Source organism: Mycteria americana (assembly GCF_035582795.1).
Source record: "Mycteria americana isolate JAX WOST 10 ecotype Jacksonville Zoo and Gardens chromosome Z unlocalized genomic scaffold, USCA_MyAme_1.0 Scaffold_30, whole genome shotgun sequence".
Lineage (NCBI taxonomy): Eukaryota > Metazoa > Chordata > Aves > Ciconiiformes > Ciconiidae > Mycteria > Mycteria americana.
In genome coordinates this window covers 753,484-773,160 of record NW_027445437.1, presented here as the reverse complement: position 1 = coordinate 773,160, position 19,677 = coordinate 753,484, and the positions used below count along the sequence as shown (strand labels likewise).

Genomic DNA, 19,677 nt, shown 5'->3' with positions numbered 1-19,677 from the left:
TTGAAGTTAGAAAAAGGAGACGATTGATTATTGAAACCGAAGGGCTTTAGCAGAATACATTTGGCTGAAAAGCTTCTTTGAGTACATCCAGAATAAATGGCATTCCAAGGCTGGTATAGGCCGGCTATTAGACAAAGTTGCAAGATCCTAAACCTCAGAGAAGTAGCTCAATACGTACTTCTCTTCTGTCCTCGGAAAAAAGCAGGATAGCACGTTCATGTTTGACAGTGACGTGAAATACATTTTTGTTGTATTGGAGACTAGAAACAATGTTAATGAGACATTACTACTGTCTTAACTCCTCCAATGAAAATAATGTTTTCATTATAACTCTGTCAATAATCTGAAGATCGGTTAATAACTAGCATAGATTAAAGCAACACCATACTTCAAGCAAGGTGAAAAACAACAGCAGTTTATTTGGGCTTTCTCCTCTCTCCTGTAATTTGCCCGGCAAATTTTTGGATGTTCTTGAGGGACCTAATTGAATGAACATCCCGGTGAAAGCAAAACTGTTTGCGTTAAGGTACGTGGGCGGATGGCTAGACCAAGCGTCAAGCCCAAGGTTAAACTAAGAGGGTACCAACGTGAGGAACTGCCGAACACTGGAAGGGGAAAGGCACCGTCCAACACCAAACTGGGAGGCAAATATTTAGACAATAAAGGCAGATGGCAGAGGATGGACTCAAAGCTAGGTAAATATTTTTAATTATTATTTTGGGATCCTTTAATTAACCTAAAATCATCACAAGTGCTTTAGTCTAAAAGGCATTTCAAATTAGTTGGTTTTTTCTTTAATGGGTAGCTTCACATCATTTCAGCACGAGAAAGCACCACTCCTCCCCATCCCTGTAACATATCGCTCCTTTTAACCCTGCTAAAGGTTACATTTAATAATCATCTCGTCGCTTGCTTAATTCCCTTTTCCAACACTTATTCTCATTTAGGACGGCTCCTTTTGCCTCCAGCAGCCGTCTGCGCCTGTAACGTGGCAGCGCCTTGGGCTGGCTGCTGCTCACCTGCTCGGCAGAGAAATGCCCCATTGCTTGGAGCGGGGAGAAGGTCCCATGCTCTACCACAGCTCTACCATCACCTGCTTTTCATCGTTTCCATCTCTTGCTCCGTTCAAGACTCACGAACAGAAGCCTAAGCTTCTATTTGACCTCTTCTGAACTCCCTAATGATAGAGCTGCTAGCTTCAACGGAGCTGGGGAAGGGTCTGGAGCACAAGGCTGATGGGGAGCGGCTGAGGGACCTGGGCTTGTTCAGCCTGGAGAAAAGGAGGCTGAGGGGAGACCTCCTCGCTCTCTACAACGACCTGAAAGGAGGCTGTCGAGAGGTGGGGTTGGTCCCTTCTCCCAGGTAACAAGCCATAGGACGAGAGGAAATGGCCTCCAGTTGCGCCAGGGGAGGTTTAGACTGGATATTGGGGAATTTTACTTCACGGAAAGGATTGTCCAGCACTGGAAGAGGCTGCCCAGGGCAGTGGTGGAGTCCCCATCCCTGGAGGTATTTAAAGGACGTTTGGCTGAGGTGCTTAGGGACATGGTATAGTGGTGGGCTTGGCAGTGTTAGGTTTGCAGTTGGACTCGATGATCTTGAAGGTCTTTTCCAACCTATATGATTCTGTGAAAAGGTGGCACCTTCTCTACATCCCTCTTTCATCCGGAAACGCAGCTCAAAAGCAGATGGAAACCAAATGGGTCAGGTGCGAAGCACCGTTTTGCTGCTCAATTTCCAGTTGGACAGAGAGTGCAGGGTAGAGCTGAAGTTAGCAGCTTAAAGCCACATACAGAGCTGAAGAAAATACCTGTTAGAGGAAGGAAGCAAAGAAGAGAATATCTTATCCTTTGCAGAAAATAACAGGAGGGAGAGAGTTGTGGTTTCCAACCCATGACGAGCAGAACTTGCACGTTATTCAGGCAAGTCCCCAGCAAGGGCTGAGCCTCCCAGGAGGTGGTGGCTGTGTCCTCAGGTGTCACTGAACACAGCCCACAGAAATCGCAACCCCGGTGGGTCCTTACGTCTGTACGGTAAAGGCTAGTCTCAGTTTTACTACCAGAGGGGTCTGGACGGAATAACTAACACAGTTTATTTAAGCATCAAGAAGCAAAACCGCAGCTTTCGTGATACAAAACGCGAGTTTCCCCAGGAGCACTTCGTAAGGAGGACTGACATGCCATCGCAGACTATTGAAGTTGGCATATAACAACCGCTGGCTTTGTATCTCCTTCCAAAAAACCCAAGGTGGTCTAAAACCAGAGCTCAGGAACTAGGACACGAAAGGCAGTGTTACCTGAAGCTACAATTACTTAACCATAACCTTACAAGGAAGCGAGGAGTCTCCAAAGGTACCCTTTCCTTAAGGTGAGCATCCACAATTTCCTCTCAGAGCTGAGATCCGACTTGAACAAGGGGATGGTGTTGGATGTTAAGAGAATTCATTGACCAAAAAGTCTGTGGGACCACAGACTGCAAACCTCCGCAGTGGAGTGTTATACTGAAGGTGGTACAGTCTTCACCCGCTTATGCTTGGCAGGGGAAAAAAAAATAAAAATTTAAAAAAATATATATATATCACTAAAGATGTTGTGAGTAAACTCCACAAAAATGCGCATGAGTGACGCAACAGACCTTGTGAGGAAGTCAAGCCTTTTCACGGGCTTAAGGAAGCAGTACGCATCTAGTGCGCAGACAGCAATTTCAGCCTCTGGTTCAGACTTGTCTGACAAATCTCCTCAGCTGTTGCACCAGTGCAATCAGTTATTTCTGGCTGAGAAATTAAAAAAAAAAAAAGATCAGACCATCAAATTAGTTTTTTACATTAGAGAAAAAGGAAAAATGAGCGAGGAGCTTTTAAGACTAAAGGGCCATTAAATCTTGTTTCTTGTATAAGACAGGGCACAGATTCACACCCATCCTGAGCTCAAAAGCGTGTTTGAATAAAGTGCGTTCTTCAGGAAGGCACCCGGTCTCGATTATCAAGATAGCCACGGTCTCGTTACGCCCTTCTCCACTTGATTAAAGAGCACTCCGTGTATCTCCCTGACAAGGTACTTGTACACCATCATCAAGCCCACATAATCAACCAACTATGGACCAGCTTCAGCAGGTGAGAAATTCTTTGCATGAAGCCCTGGCTCCGTTGGAGGCACTGACTTCATTTCCAGCCATGATTTAATCTCCTTTGCACCAACATGTCATTTGTGGCCTGAGCTCCCAGCTCCGATGCCCCCATCCGGGGGGACGTGACGGGACACCTCTTGGTCTTCTTCAGCTTTAGCTTTCCAAGCAAACTGCTTGACCGTGACCACGCGGACCAAGCCGCTCCCACCTACGGGCCACAGACCCCCATCGCCGTCTGCGCTCACAACGCTCGGAGCCTGACGCTGGACCGGCACCTAGGCTGGAAGCAAGGGCTACGCTGACGTCCCAGCCTGCAGAGCATCTATCGCGTTGCTGGCATTTGATTTTATTTTCTACGTTACTGTTTAAGAATGAACAGCTACACCTAAAACCAATTATAAAGCGGTGAGCTGTAAGAACTTATTTTCCCCAAACAAAGCAAAACCTCTCGTTTCAGTATTTAGCATTTTTCTTGAGCGCACAATGTGCGGTAATGAGGTACAGCTATACACGTATTTTCCACGCTCGTTAAATCAATGACACGTAGTTGAAATTCAAAACCACAAACAGGATTTGCAAACGCGTATGTGATTTCGATAGTCTCTGCTACACTGATATCCGAGAACATACCACGCTATTTGCAAAAAAATATATATACCTTCACAAAGCCTTATTAGGATAAGTCGGTTTATCTCCTTTTTATAGATGGCTAATGGAGTAATTGAGATAGTTTGTCATGTAACTAAGGGCATATATGTACTCTACAGCAGGAAAAGGTCCTAAATTATTTTTTTTTTCCTCTTTCTTATGTTAAAGGCATAGCTTCTGTCACATTTTCCCAGCACACTTCATAGTCAATCGCTGATCGATCCCTCAACAAACCCTCAGATTTCTGTCAACATGCACGGATAAGAGTTGGGGATGTATTTAACTCTCATACCAAATTGGTCTTAAGCAAGGGGAACTCAAGACGACGCAATTTATTTCTGGCTTCCAAGGAAAATGAAGTTGCAAGGAGTTCACTTGGATTCAGCCATACAGCTACAGCTCTTCAGCACTCGAGCAGAAAAGCGTTGCTGAAGTATTTTATACTTCATTATATATAGCAAAAAAAAAAGGAAACGCTTTCATAAACATGCGTTGCATCCCGGTGTATGGCATCTTACTGCGCTAAGCCACTTTGTGCCACACTGCGTTTGTAAGTGTTGTTCGCTTGACAAAAGACTCCCATCATATTATACCCGTCAACATTTTTCTGAACGTATTTGGTTAATATCGTACTTTGCCAGTACAATTCTATTTTTTTATTGCGGCAGTTTTCATATTGCAAATTAGGGACCTGAGATACCTTTAATGCAACACTGACGTGACGGAATATCTCCAAGTGTTCATAGTCACATTTCTAAATTCCATTAGAAGAGATAAAGATTTATACCAAATAAAACCCAATTTTGCTCTCTGCTGTCGGTAAAGAAAGGCCAGCAAAATTCCCCAACCTGATCTCACCATCATGCCTAGAGGCTGAACACTTAATCCCAGTAAGAAAGCAAGGGTTATGCGTGAACAGCGTTAGAGGAATCTGTCATTAAAATGATACCGATCTCTCAATATACAGAATGCATTAAAATGTATAACCAGAATGCAGTTACCACTTTGAGATTTGGCTTTTTTTTGCCTCCACCTCCCAACCCCCTTGCTAGCATTCTTCTGCTTCAACCCTTCTGCCCTCCCCTCCCAAAAAACCACAAGCCCGGCTCAGCAGAGCTCTGGGATGCGACATGACCAGGAGCATAAAAGTAATAAGGACGCACAAAGATTGTAACGTTAGCGCTGACACGAATCAGGGCGTTCAGACATTCTTCTTACCGAAGTAACTTCAAAATACATTAACTAAAGTGCAAGGAAAACTGTGCCAAGTCGCTGCTGGAACGTGAGACTATCCATTCAGGGGTCCTATTTCTAGCTTTAATGATGATTTCTTGCGAGACACTCGGTTTCCTCATCCATAATGAAGACAAAAATATTTACAGCCCTTTGACTCGTTCTTTGAGATCCTTCGGGAGAAGAATAATATAAAATTTATTACTGCAGGGGTAGAGAAGAGATGTTGCTGGTTTGTATTTACAAGACAAAAGGAGGAAGCTTCTTCTCTAGCCATTAAAGTTTTAGAGGCAAAATTGAAACAGAATGAGGAACTGCTCCGCAACTGCATTATCTTCTATCCCAAAAATGGAGAATAGAGCTGAGGCGAGAAAGCAGCAACACATTTACGCTCTTACTTTCAGCTGAGCAGCAGAGCTTTGGCAGACTTTACTTTAGGCCTCCAACGTCCTTGAGGTGCAAAGACACAAGCAATTAAAGAGCCACGCTTTGATCCAGGTAGTACTGAACCCAGAGAAGAACCTAATACAAGAGTTTGGATGCAGCCCTATGAATATAACTGGAGAAAAGTGTGATTTTACTCCCAGTCCTAGTCTGGTTTGAGTTGAAAAAATACAAGTAATTTTAAAAAAATATATCAAAGACTAGCTTAGTCAACTTTGAGAAAAATGTTCTGCTGATTACTCAAGATGAGCCTCCACGATTTTTGTCACAGGCAGTGTTTGCTCCAGTCCCTCGGCTCTCCGATGATAGGGCCAATAGGACCAATTGCACTAAAAAAATTCCCTTTTTTTTTTGTTTAATTCTGCCCCATTTATGAAGTTCTGTCCAGTCATCCACATTCTTCAGTATTTACCGCCTCTGTGATACGTGAATATGCCTCCAATTGCAGTTTTATTGTTATATGGTATATTAGAGTACAGGATCAAGAATATATCCCCGGCTCTTAGTGAGGACTCCCACTAAAAAAAAAAATATCTGCTCAGTAACCATTTCTATTTGGAGACTTGATGGCTACGAATCTGATCTAACATATAGATGCCATATTGATTTTCAATTTCTCTAATGTCCTAGGCGAGATACCCTCCCAGAAATCTACTATAATGAAATGAATTGTAACCAAAAATTATGTTGACATCATCTGTTTTCATACACTGATATCAACTAGTTTTAATTGCATGGACCATCCTATTATTTTATCTCTCAAAGATGCCAGCCTGACAGACCATCAGGTACTCAAGGGTTGGTTTGTACCAGACCATTGGAATCTTCAGCATTCAAAATTTATGGTCAAGAATTAATGGTCCTGAGAATTTCTCAGCTCCTCCAGGAGCTACATTTTTATTTGGATATAATGAGCTGAAAACATCTGGGTTTGGACAAGATTTTTAAGCCAGTCATGTCAAGATACTACTTTTTTTTTTAATATAAAAATATCTTTAAATAATCAACACCATACATAAACACATTTTTTCAAAAATTAGTTGGGTTTTGGGGTTTTTTTCACTTTTCTGCCTTGTAAATATTGAAACAAGTCCTACCACTTTCACCCATTCATAGTAATATTATTTCAGTTGTATCTGAAACACATTTGTACGCTGCACTTCAGTAATTCTTGATCTCTTCCATGTCTTTGATCCCTTTGACTCTCCACAAATTCTGGGTTTTAATTCATGTTTACTATTATCAGATTACTTCCTCCAATTTTCAGATTTCTCTAATTTCTTTGTAATCAGACTGCTGGGGGGTCCAATTAAGATTGCCTTTCCTTTCAGCATGTTGTAGTAACATTGTACAATGTATACATAAAATATATTTGCAATTCCCCCAGTAGCCATTTGATTTATTCCACTGAAATTCTCTCTGCCTGCTAACTTGACGGCTGCACATGGGAATTCTCTTCTGGTTTAAGAGACGACTTTACCAAATGCAGTGACGATGAGACAGTCGTGGACGTTTTGCTAGCAAAGTGGGTTAATGGCAGAGGAGAAAGCAACGCGTTTCATGCAATTAAATCAAATAAAACAAACAAAAAAAGCCCCCAAGACAACCAACCCAAAACCTACAAGCTCATAAAATGCCAAACCTGGATGCAACTGAAAGTTGCATCATCTAACTCTGATGTTTAGGATATATAATAGTCACAGCCACATAGAGCTTCTTGGTAGTAAAGCTTCTTGGTAGCAGAGCTTCTTCGCAGCAGAAGGAGGTAGTAACCATTAGTATGAAATAATATTCCATATTAAAGCTCCTGTGCCACTATTTAGCACAAAACAAACCTCAAAGCAGGAACGCAAAGGCCGTTCCAACACTACAGAATTCCCTTTTGTTTGGGATTCTTTGCGGACTGCGTTTTGAGAGCAGAATGAGCCAGCGATTTCAAGCGAACTACCTGCTTCTTCTCTGTATACCCAAATTTGCAAGGCAGCCTGTGGTCCGCTAGCTGACGGTATCAGCATCCTCAAGGTAGCTCCATTTCATAAGGTTAATCATATACCACGAACCTTCCACCAACAACAACTTCTGCTTTCAAATACATTCAGAAATAAATTACATTTAATACCAAGGCCCTTGTTCTGAACTCAGCCTCTGCTTCAGATAGGAGTACTAAAACCAGTCCCATTTAGAGCAATCACCGAAAGCTCTATGCATATTTCATAAATAAAAACACGCGTCGGGCAACGAGCCAGGGTGCTGTTGAGCAAACAGCTCTTTAGTAGATATTATCGTCCTTGTGATTGCAGTGATTTGAGACCAGCTCCTCGCTCGGAGGACCCACTGACTCTACATACGTCTCTGCCCGCCTGCTCCTTTTTATTTCCAACTAGGCAAGCTGCTGGAACACGGGAAACTGCTATTTATATGTATTATGCAAGAGATTACTTCAGCACTAATCAGATTTATCTAGGAGAGAAAGGCAAAATAGCTCGTTGGCCAGGATTATTAATAAGCATTTTAAATTTAACCTTTTTTTTTGTTGTTGTTAAAGGTCAAAATATAGCTAAGCTTATAAAGTGACCTCAGCAACGCTATTCATTTGGGCAGCTGGAAGGAGGGATAACCCAGATACTGCAAGTTCTTAACGGGATCTTTTGGAAGGAGGAATTTACCCTGGAAGAATACACGTGGAAAGCACGTGTGCATATGTGAATAGTCTCGCACTGACTTGAATTTAACAGATGACACCTTAGGAGGGTATATTTACCAAACAAGAAAATATTTTTTTCCCCCAATCCATCCAAATACTACTAATAATTAAAAAAAAAAAAATATATATATATATATCAGAGTAATTACACTATTGCTAAGTAACACAGCATGTTCTGGGATAGGGCATACCCCGCCCAAATGGTTCTCTCCTAATGAGGTAAAAAAGAAACCTTTAATAGAAATTATACCCATTTAGCAGCACAAGTGATGCCTATGCCGGGTGTGCTGCTCAGGACAAGGCTTTTGATCCGTTTGTTGCTCGGTTGGAAAGGCAGGAGGAGCAGCGACTAAAAATCCAACCTTGACTTAAACGCAATCGATGGAAAACGCGGTACAAAAATAAACAGTTCCACTGGCTACTACGGGTTTTAAGCATTAAACTTTTTTCTCCGTGCAAGAATAAAGCTTCAGGTTTCCAGTCATTAGTTCTTCACCCAGTTCATAAAAACCCTGCCGATTAAAGAGCCTTTTCCCCCAAATAAGTGCTTACAGAGCACACTAACAGCAAGTCTATAAAGACCTCCTGGATAAAGTACAGAATTTCCACGTGTTTTTACCAATAGGCAGGCTACGTACAGGAAACGACGATAGTTCTTTTCTGAATTACTATTAATTTATCAAGATTCACTGCTTCGGCTACGGCCTCAAACTGCAAGCTGGTATTCAGATTCAGATTGCTGGTATCAGAAATGCCTTCCAAAACATCCTTAGCTCTAAGCAGAGGCTTCGCGCGCTTGCGTGCATCACCTCGCTGGTAAACGAGCATCCAAATACCCGCGGTGCAAACGAGTTCAGCTTATACCACGATCTAGATCCATCGGTGAAGGGGACCTGGTGTCGTGCATCACCCCTGCAATTTCTACATCTATAAACGACACTTTTTTTTTGTTGGGGCTTTTGTTTGGGGGTTTTTTTTGGTCTTGTTTGGTTGGGGTTTATATGGACTAATCAGAACAAGGGCAGCTAATCAGAAATAGGAACTGGAGAACATAAACGTGAAATTGGTTAGAATTAAAAAAAAAATATTCACAATTCAGGATTTAAGTGGGCCACAGCTGTTAGAAATCTAAGAATAAACACTGTTAAACACTAGCTGTTGAGGTTAAGAATAAGGTAAAGACCTGATTTAGACAATTACTGGCTGTTAGGGAACGTACATCAACACAGGGATCCTCCCAGGCTGTAAAAGATGAGAAGAAATCTGTAAGTTCTCTCTGCACCTGATACAAGCTCACAGAATCATACAGGTTGGAAAAGACCTTTAAGATCATCGAGTCCAACCGTAAACCTAACACTGCCAAGGCCACCACTACACCATGTCCCTGAGCACCTCAGCCAAACGTCCTTTAAATACCTCCAGGGATGGGGACTCCACCACTGCCCTGGGCAGCCTCTTCCAGTGCTGGACAACCCTTTCCGTGAAGGAAAATTTCCCAATATCCAGTCTAAACCTCCCCTGGCGCAACTGGAGGCCATTTCCTCTCGTCCTATGGCTTGTTACCTGGGAGAAGAGACTGACCCCACCTCTCGACAGCCTCCTTTCAGGTCGTTGTAGAGAGCGAGGAGGTCTCCCCTCAGCCTCCTTTTCTCCAGGCTGAACAAGCCCAGGGCCCTCAGCCGCTCCCCATCAGCCTTGTGCTCCAGACCCTTCCCCAGCTCCGTTGCCCTTCTCTGGACACGCTCCAGCCCCTCAATGTCTCTCTGGGAGTGAGGGGCCCAGCACTGAACACAGCATTCGAGGTGCGGCCTCACCAGTGCCCAGTCCAGGGGCACGGTCACTGCCCTGCTCCTGCTGGCCACACGACTTCTGACACAAGCCAGGATGCCACTGGCCTTCTTGGCCACCTGGGCCCACTGCTGGCTCACATTCAGGCGGCTGTCGACCAACACCCCCAGGTCCTTCTCTGCCGGGCAGCTTTCCAGCCACTTTTCCCCAACCTGTAGCGTTGCATGGGGTTGCTGTGGCCCAAGAGCAGGACCCAGCACTTGGCCTTGTTGAACCCCATACAATTGCCCCCAGCCCATGGATCCAGCCTGTCCAGGTCCCTCTGCAGAGCCTTCCTCCCCTCCAGCAGATCAACACTCCTGCACAACTTGGTGTCATCTGCAAACTGACTGAGGGTCCACTCGATCCCCTCGTCCAGATCACTGATAAAGATATTAAACAGAACCAGCCTTTGAAAACAAGTGTCTTCAACAGACACTTTACAAGTGACTACAGCTCAATGCGTTGCATGAGGCACTGATGGCTGAGCTTCAAAGATTGCGTGCGTGAGCTTCACCAGACCTTCCTCAAGACTACATTTAACTATAAAACTCAAATTAAACAAACTCATACCAAACACCACAATTCAGTATACTCCATTCCTTTCATTTCCCCTACGCTTACCAAATCCGACGTCCTCAGACAAGGTGCTTCCTGTATTCACATGACTATTCAAAATCAAGCTAAGAGAGTGGTAACTGCAAAACCGTCCGCACCCCAATGTTACGCTCTATTTCTATAATTCTAACATTGCAATTGCTCTTCCACAAAGCGGAGGCACTCAAGCAAGCCGGAGCTCACGAGGCAACTTCTGTTGTGCGCAGTTACTTAAACAGAACCATCAACCTCTCCTAATTCCTTCTCGTGGGACCCATTTCAATTCGCTCCTTTTGGCTGCTGTTATCCTTCTCTCCTCGGAAGCGCAACCCCAAGGAAGGAGCTGAATCACACGGCAGCAAGCAAACTGTTCGCATTAAATATGAAGGAATTACAGGATATTGTTACCGTTATCTTGCGCTGCAGCTCAGACGACAAGCTCGGCGAGAGAGAAGGAACCCCCATAACAGACAATACTACAGCGGCAGATTACTTGAACGGCTAATGATAAATGCAGGATTATTATTTATAAATAGAGGATTAATAGCTTTCAGGCACCAAACTACTCAACTTTTGCTTTTAAAATGTCATCTGTATTTCTGAAGTGTACAGACCTCCCAAAGAAACAGACTCATTAATTCACAGAAGCAATGAATTCGGCTAAGAATTAATTCCTTAGTCCTGGCGTGTACAAGATCTTTTGCTTTTCTTTTTTTTTTTTCCCCCCTTACAGTAGCATTATTCCCTCTAAATTAATTAGCTGAGTGCATGCTGTTATCTGAATACGTATTTCTTCATGTTTTCAGTATTTGCTAGAACTGTTCACCTGGGATTAAGTTTCTGGACCCCAGAGAAAAGAAGAGCACTTCAATTAGAAAGGTGAAAAAACGTGCATTTGAAATGAGCTTTCTGCAAAAAGCTGTGATGGGTACTCTTAAAATTAAGAGCAATACATAAAACCTGACACATTAAAAACTCCTCAAAAGTTTTCACAGAATCACAGAATGGTATAGGTTGGAAAAGACCTTTAAGAGCATCAGGTCCAACCATAAACCTAACACTGCCAAGCCCACCACTACACCATGTCCCTAAGCACCTCAGCCAAACGTCCTTCAAATACCTCCAGGGATGGGGACTCCACCACTGCCCTGGGCAGCCTCTTCCAATGCTGGACAACCCTTTCCGTGAAGGAAAATTCCCCAATATCCAGTCTAAACCTCCCTGGCACAACTGGAGGCCATTTCCTCTCGTCCTATGGCTTGTTACCTGGGAGAAGAGACCGACCCCACCTCTCGACAGCCTCCTTTCAGGCAGTTGTAGAGAGCGAGGAGGTCTCCCCTCAGCCTCCTTTTCTCCAGGCTGAACAAGCCCAGGGCCCTCAGCCGCTCCCCATCAGCCTTGTGCTCCAGACCCTTCCCCAGCTCCGTTGCCCTTCTCTGGACACGCTCCAGCCCCTCCATGTCTCTCTGGGAGTGAGGGGCCCAGCACTGAACACAGCATTCGAGGTGCGGCCTCACCAGTGCCCAGTCCAGGGGCACGGTCACTGCCCTACTCCTGCTGGCCACACGACTTCCGACACAAGCCAGGATGCCACTGGCCTTCTTGGCCACCTGGGCACACTGCTGGCTCATATTCAGGCGGCTGTTGACCAACACCCCCAGGTCCTTCTCTGCCGGGCAGCTTTCCAGCCACTCTTCCCCAAGCCTGTAGCATTGCATGGGGTTGCTGTGGCCCAAGTGCAGGACCCAGCACTTGGCCTTGTTGAACCTCAGACAATTGGCCTGGGCCCATGGATCCAGCCTGTCCAGGTCCCTCTGCAGAGCCTTCCTACCCTCCAGCAGATCAACACTCCCACCCAACTTGGTGTCGTCTGCAAACTGACTGAGGGTGCACTCGATCCCTTCGTCCAGATCATTGATAAAGATGTTAAACAGGACTGGCCCCAGCACAGAGCCCTGGGGACACCGCTTGTGACCGGCCACCAACTGGAGTAAACTCCACTCACCACCACTTTTGCTCAGGTTTGTCAAGCTTTTTTTATACACGCTCTTCAAAATCCGTTCTCATATGGCCCGTGTACTTCTACGGGCACATAGTTTCTGATGAAGAATTTAGCAAAGCTGGAGCTGTTTGTAAAATGTGTTTATTGATGTGCTGGAGGGAGAATCGGCTCCTTCCAGAGCTTCCCCTGGCAGAATCAAACCACACATAGGACACACACTTGCAAATGGTCACTTGTAAAGTGTTTTTTAGTTACCAAAGTAAAAATTTCCTGCTCAGTGCTTTCCCCTACCCCGCCAGACACATTCACGCACCTACAAACCACTTCTCTTTAGTAACGGAGGTTGAAGGCTCAACTATTCCTTCATTTACATGGTGAGTTAAACGACAGGTTTGGGTCTGGTAGGGTGACTTTTACTTTTTTGTCCAGGAAATCAGTAATTTCTTCACCCAAGTATTTTGGTTTTCTAAGCTGTATAAGGTCAGATGAGGAATTTTTCTATCAAGAGGAGATACAGGTATCTCCAGGCCCACCATAATGTCAAATCAAGTATTTAAGCCACAGGCACTTCAGTTAAAGAAACTAAATGACTACAGATGTTTATCCCTCGCGTTCTTTTTTCTTCCAGTCTCTTTGGAAGCTGTAGAGAAGATTAGAAATCATTTGCCAGGATTGTGGTCCGTTTCGCCACAAATCCTGACAGATACGCTGTGGGTTCAAACAAATCACAACCACTACCTGTGGAAGAAGCAGCATTTTAAAAATACAGGATTATGATATACTACCTACACTTTTTGTTTTGTTGCCTATTCCTTTGAATAAGATTTAAGAATTTTTTTTTTTTTTTTCTCCCCACTAACCAGGGGAAAAAGGCCAACAAGAGTATTCTGCCTTCACTAATTATGGAAGAGGAGAGCTGCAACTGAAGACAGATTTCTACCAACAAGCGAAAACAGGAGAGGCAGAATTAGCAGCAAAGTATCAGATAGCTCTGAACCATCAAAGCGTGCACATGAGAACAAAATTCCCAAGAGGCTCAATAAGATCTGAATTTTTGTTTCAGGAGCACCGCTCATTTCTTATAAGAGCTGCTGTCTGCTCACGTTATCCTGAAATGAGACCTTGTGCTGCTTGCCCTAAGCCAAAGTCTGATGGACTCCACTAGTTCCTTGTTATATATTTTCCTCATTATTTGCTCCAGTGTTTCCCTGGTATAAAATTTTAACATGCTGGGAAGAGATAAATTAATTCCCCCCTCTCCTATACACAGCCTGAGAGAGGCCATTTAGCCAGGATGTTAATGACCGAAACTGGGAAAAGGAAGAAACAATAATCCATCCACAGGTGATCAGAAATGTAGATGCGTGGCAAATTAACAATACTCTGAGAAGCCAAGGAGGCCGAGAGAAGTCTTCCAGGTCTGTCTAAAATAATAAGTTTTATGATTTTCTTAATTTTAATCAAGACAGCTGAAAAAAAAAAAAGTTTCCCCCATGGATCTCACAGAATCACAGAATGGTATAGGTTGGAAAAGACCTTTAAGAGCATCAGGTCCAACCGTAAACCTAACACTGCCAAGCCCACCACTACACCATGTCCCTAAGCACCTCAGCCAAACGGCTTTTAAATACCTCCAGGGATGGGGACCCAACCACTGCCCTGGGCAGCCTCTTCCAATGCTTAAATGACGATCTCAGATCACCATTAATAACCACAGAGGCAGGAGTGCCTCAGTGCTGCCCAATGCATAAGGGACAGCACAGGGCTCTAAGGTCACGGTGAGCTTGGAAGCCCCAAGACCATCCACCCTGGAGCACCCCGTTAGATAAACCAACGAACGGGGAATAGGTCCACGCTACAGAGGTTTGGTGGTGACCGCAAACTCTGGTCACCAAAAAAATAGGGAAAGACCTGCAGGTAACTCCAGGTGACGTGGCCTTCTCCTGTTGCCAGCTGTTCTGGCCGTTATTTTGCTTTGCAGCTCTAAAAAGGATCAATACCTACTAGTGTAGCAGAAAGCGAGGCGTGGGCTTTGGTTTGTAATCCTGGTTTGGGGGTGGTGCGCCAGGGGGGTTGTTTCTACTGGTGTCAAATCGCAAACACCGAAGAAACTGTAATCCCCCAAATTCCACTGCAATAAATCCCAGAGTTATTATAAACCACTCCTGGAAGTGAGGATGAACTCATCAAGTTTCACATGTTGTTAGTATATGGACTCTTCCCTAGGAGTGATCCCAGCCTTCCCGATTTCTATAGCATTTGGACCCTCTTAGAAGCCTGAGAATCCTGCTCAGTTACCTCTCACTTAGTGAGAAATCATGCAAACCAACAACACTTATCTAGAAAATACATACATAAAAAAAAATTTCTAAAAATACATCATCCCTGTCCCATTTAATTAGTGGTTACGTGTTAGCGTGTAGAACTAGAAGGGAAGGAGATTTGGCAGCAATACCTTTTTCAAAGCACTCTTTTGGTGCTCAGCTTTTGATACTAAACTGCAGCGGTAACCATCTATTTAGCTGATGAGTTTATTAAGAAGGAGAGCAAGATGTTTACTTGGCCACGAATTTAGGAACATTTTCTGTCAGAGTTAAACTGCGTCAGATCCCAAACTGCGGTCTGAGCAACTTGGCAGATCACATCAGGCGCCGAAGTATCCAAGCAACCTAACTTTGAGTAGGTAAATTCAGCAGCTAGTCCCAACAGATTGCCTTTCAGTCGATGGAGCGAGAGGAGCTCTTCCAGAGAGCGCTCTGGGAAAAGAATTCCAGTGCTCTCACCAACACGGTGAGCTGGGAAGCTCTGGTCTCTCTCCGTTGACCTTGTCAAAGAGAGCAGCTTCGTACATATCTAAATTTGGTACTTGAAGTCAGGCAGCATGAATACTTTCCTAAGGTGTCAACTCCTCACCTTTGCATCCAACTGCTTCTAAAGGTCTCCAGGCTCTTCCATGTGAAGAAGAACTTGGAAGCTTGTAGAAGTAACTGGAAAGAAAGTGGGATAAATCAGCCTAGCTGCCCCAGGAGGAGTGACTGCTCTCTCAGAGAACCAAAGGACACGACCAGACAAGAGAGAAAAGCGGTCTAGAAGGGTCCAGCTCTTACCTGCCAAAACTCTGACTTCTGCATCGTTGCCAGTTCGAGAACTGGCTGGGTTTTTCGCCAAGCATCTGTAGATCCCGCTGTCTCCATGCTGAACCCTGCTGATCTGTAAAGCTCCGGAGGGCAGGACGGCCACCCGCGTGTCGGCCGGGCTCGGGAACAAGTCCTCCTGGTTTCGCTGCCAGTGCACTACGGGCATGGGCTCCCCAACAACTTCACACTTCAGCAGAATGGTGTCTCCTGCAAAAGCCGTGACAGATTCTGTCTGGGAAAGAAACCTCAGTGGTCCTGCAAACACAAGCAAAAAAAAAAAAAAAAAGCCATTATATAGCTGCTGAAAATAGAAGTTGCACACTGTTTCCATGCTGATTTGGATCTTGTTAACAATCCAGACTAAAAAAAAAAAATAAAAAAAATTATGTGATATTCTGAAAACTACTTGGAGATCGCTATAATGGCGGGGTGACTAACACTTTCTTTTGTAAATGACAGTCATTAACAGCAAAGAAAAGATGTGTTATCAACATAAAGAGTAAAAAATTGCACCTGGTACTTACAAACCCACTCAGAAACAACTTGAACAAAGTACAGATACGCTATCACGCAAGACACACTGTTCCGAACAGGGTGGCATTCAAAGGAAAGCACAACTAAACCTCTGTAAGGTTAGGAAAATGTTACAGTCGCGTCTTGCTGTATTTCTCCTTCCCTAAGCCCTTCCTCCCAAATAAAAAGAAAAAATACTCCAAAAAGCCCCTGCTAAATAAATTACTCGGGTCACATAATCAAATACTTCAAAGGAGGAACGGCCTGTGTCTGTTTTTTCCATGAAACGTTGACTCGCAAGGGCAGGAGAGCAGAGCTGGGAGCTTTCGTTGCACAACCCTCAGATGCCCCAGCCTCACTTGGTGCAAAAACACGAGGACCACGTCCTTCACGTGCTACAGAAGAAAAACCCAGCAAGAACAGGACACGGTCTGCAAGATTCAAAGTGCAGGTGAAAGACGATGTCAAGAGCATGAACTTTATTACCTGGCAGCATCGTTGCTTTATAAATAGCATAGATAAAGTTGCAAAGAAGGAAAATAAAAGAAAAAAGGAGGGGGGGAAAGAAAAAATCAGCCCTCTTTCCAGCCAAGTATGAGAAGGACAAATCAAGAAGGCAGGCTGAAGCAACCGCTTGGATCAGGGATGTGCTGGAGATGGTGTGGACATATTTTGGGGACCTACTCTGGCTTTAGCCTGCCTGTGGGGACCATTTGAAGCCATACCAGTAAATACGATCACTCAAAAGCGTGTGCAAACACGCACCAAGCGTTTGAGAGCGGAAAAACTTAAAAGACGACACTAAAAGCAACTAAAAAAATATCTAGGAAATAAGTATATTTTCGATTATATCAGCCAGTATGCAGTGAAGGCTTTCAAAAAGGAGCTGGCAGTAGAGGCTATTAAGAAGCTGAAGAAGCAAAGAATAAAGACCCCAACTTTCCAGACATTAAACATGCCCCCCAAACGTTCAGCAATGTACCGGGGAACGATCACGTATCAAAAAAGACATTTAAGTGGGAGCCCCGAGTTGATCCCCTGGTTCAAACACCTATTTTCCGGTGTGGTTTTGGCCACCCATCTCTTGTCTCAGTTCTCTTCCTCAACCACGTTGCTCCTACCTCCCAGAGCATCCCCAAGGAGGAGATCTCGCAACCCAGGTCAAGCGCGTCCATGGGGTGAAGCGTGTCCATGGGGTGAAGCGTGTCCACGGGGTGAAGCGCGTCCACGGGGTGAAGCGCGGAAATGCTTTAGCAAGACTGAAACAGTCTCAGGGAAGGCTTCCCGACGGCATTTCCCCACGTGAAAAAAGAGCCTACGTGAATCTACTGTTGCGTGGGCAGCTGTATTTCCTAATTGCCGTGTTTACAAGTTACGCCTATGAACAAAGCGAGTCAAGAAGAGGCAGTCGTTCCCAACCCCATCCGCGCAAGCCCTGCCACCCGCTGCACCCTCGCGCACGTTCCCGTTAGGGCGAGGATGCTACTTTCCAGCCGAGCTATTGGCACAGACGCGCAAGTAACAGCTTTTCACCCCCAGCAAAGCTGGTGCAAGCTAGAAAAATAGAAGCGTTCAACACTTTAATTAAAAAAAAAAAAAAAATTAAAAAAAATAAATTGAAGATAAACGCGGCGTGAACAGTGATGGAAAGCTGTTGAAAACTGCAGACTTTTCTAGGAGGAAAGACAGCTAAATCGAACAATTTACCGTAAAAACTAGGACTAAAAGAATTGCCGTAGAAGGACGACTTTTCTTTTTCCATGGCAGCACCGTACCTGCCATGCCCCTGCGCACAGCCAGCTCGCGCTTCGCCCCGTCTCTGCACCGCCTCCCTTTCTGCAGGTATCTCAACTCTTTTTCTTTTAAAGCTTAAAAAAAAACACAATAAAATCTATGCGTAACAGATAGGATACTGCAAAAAAACCTTTTGCTGTGTCCCAGTGAAAAGACACTAACCACCTTTTTCCATGGTTACGTTCGAAACTCGTTCATCTCTCTGCTGGCCCGCAATATATGAGATCTTAAAACTATCCCTGGGTCTTTACGGCTCTCCTCGCTTACGGTGATTTATTTTAAAGACTGTTTTTGAAGCTACACAGATGTTTAGGTTGTCGGGAGCTGGCTCAAGGGAACGGACCAGCAAATACATTCTGAGAAAGTCACTTTCCAAGACAGACCCTGGAATTAAACGTCGCAGATCCTCGGCGATGCTTCGCTCCGTAGCCGAAGGGTCGCAGATTATACCCAAACCTACTTAGGAAACTGAATTGAAAGCGGTACCCAGCTCCGATTTACCATGCAGTCTGGCTGGCAGCCTATCAGGATCCCCATCTTTCCTTACAGAAGACCCAATTATTAAGCAATTAAAGTTCACTTAATAAAAAGGCTTATCATTTGGGGGACAGACCTCAGGGTCTGGAACATGTTTAGCTATTAAATATTCAGCAATTTAGTAGCACTCAGTACAATCCCCCAGAGAAGAACTGCTTTAAATGCTTTGTTTGTTTCAAATTAAAGTCTGCAAGGTTACTTAACATCAAGACAAGACCTTTTTTTTTTTCCCCCACTTTCAATTCACATAATAGCTGAAGGGCAAGAAACCAAGGTAATGAAAAAGAGCGATTTCCTTCTGCTTGCTTCAGAAAATAGGAAAGAGCGAGCGCATGGGTGAGTGACTCTGGAAATGTAAATATTTTAGAAACTGCTGTCTAATTCTCTCTTCCACGGGCTGCCTTCCAAAAAGGTGCTAGACTTTAGTCACTCGATATTCTTTTTTTGTTCGCTAGCTCCCATCTACAATTCTGAAAAGATTTGCACCGCGTAACGTGCGGCAGAAGTATCAGAACAAGACCTACAGACTTCACCAAATAATCCAAGTACAGGCGTGGCGTTCGGGTTTGGTCATAGAAACGGGAGCTAAATAAATTGTTCCCCTTCTTGCTGCAAACCCCATCTTATGGGACTGGAAGCCACCCATCTCCAAGGAGATAAAACTGATGAAGAGCTGGACACTCAGATTTCTGATTTCGAAGAAACTCATCAGGGGGGAAATCAAATTACTAATATACATTTATCAATATTTCTATAAAGTACTGCCAGCCAGGGAATTCCTGCAGTACGGTACCAGACAGCCACTCCTAGCGCCGGCTGTCAGCCTAATGAGGATTCAAAGGGAAGGATTTCAATGTTACAATACAATGAATATTAATAAGATATTTTACGCCTTTGCATTTTTTATATATGAGATTTGGGCAGTTAACGTTTCTATAGATGGAAGTTAAACCGATTTGCCACAAAGGGCACCTCGGTGCAAAGCGAAGGAGAAGAAGGTCTGAGAAGCCGAGGAAGGCAAGCTGGCCGGTGTTTCGAGAGCAGATGAGGCCAGAAGACGACGCATCAAGTAATCATAGGCCTATTTACCGTTACCTATTTTCAACAGGACAGAA

General features: G+C 44.4%; 1 protein-coding gene across 4 annotated transcripts in view; it reads right to left on the bottom strand.

The window, feature by feature from the left end:
* DCC (DCC netrin 1 receptor) overlaps positions 1-19,677 on the bottom strand; it is a 620,811-nt gene that overhangs the window by 325,298 nt on the left and 275,836 nt on the right. For all 4 annotated transcript variants that reach the window (XM_075489027.1, XM_075489028.1, XM_075489029.1 and 1 more), the window contains exon 3: positions 15,689-15,973. In XM_075489027.1, the coding sequence (XP_075345142.1) occupies positions 15,689-15,973 (285 nt within the window). The remainder of the gene's footprint in view (positions 1-15,688; positions 15,974-19,677) is intronic.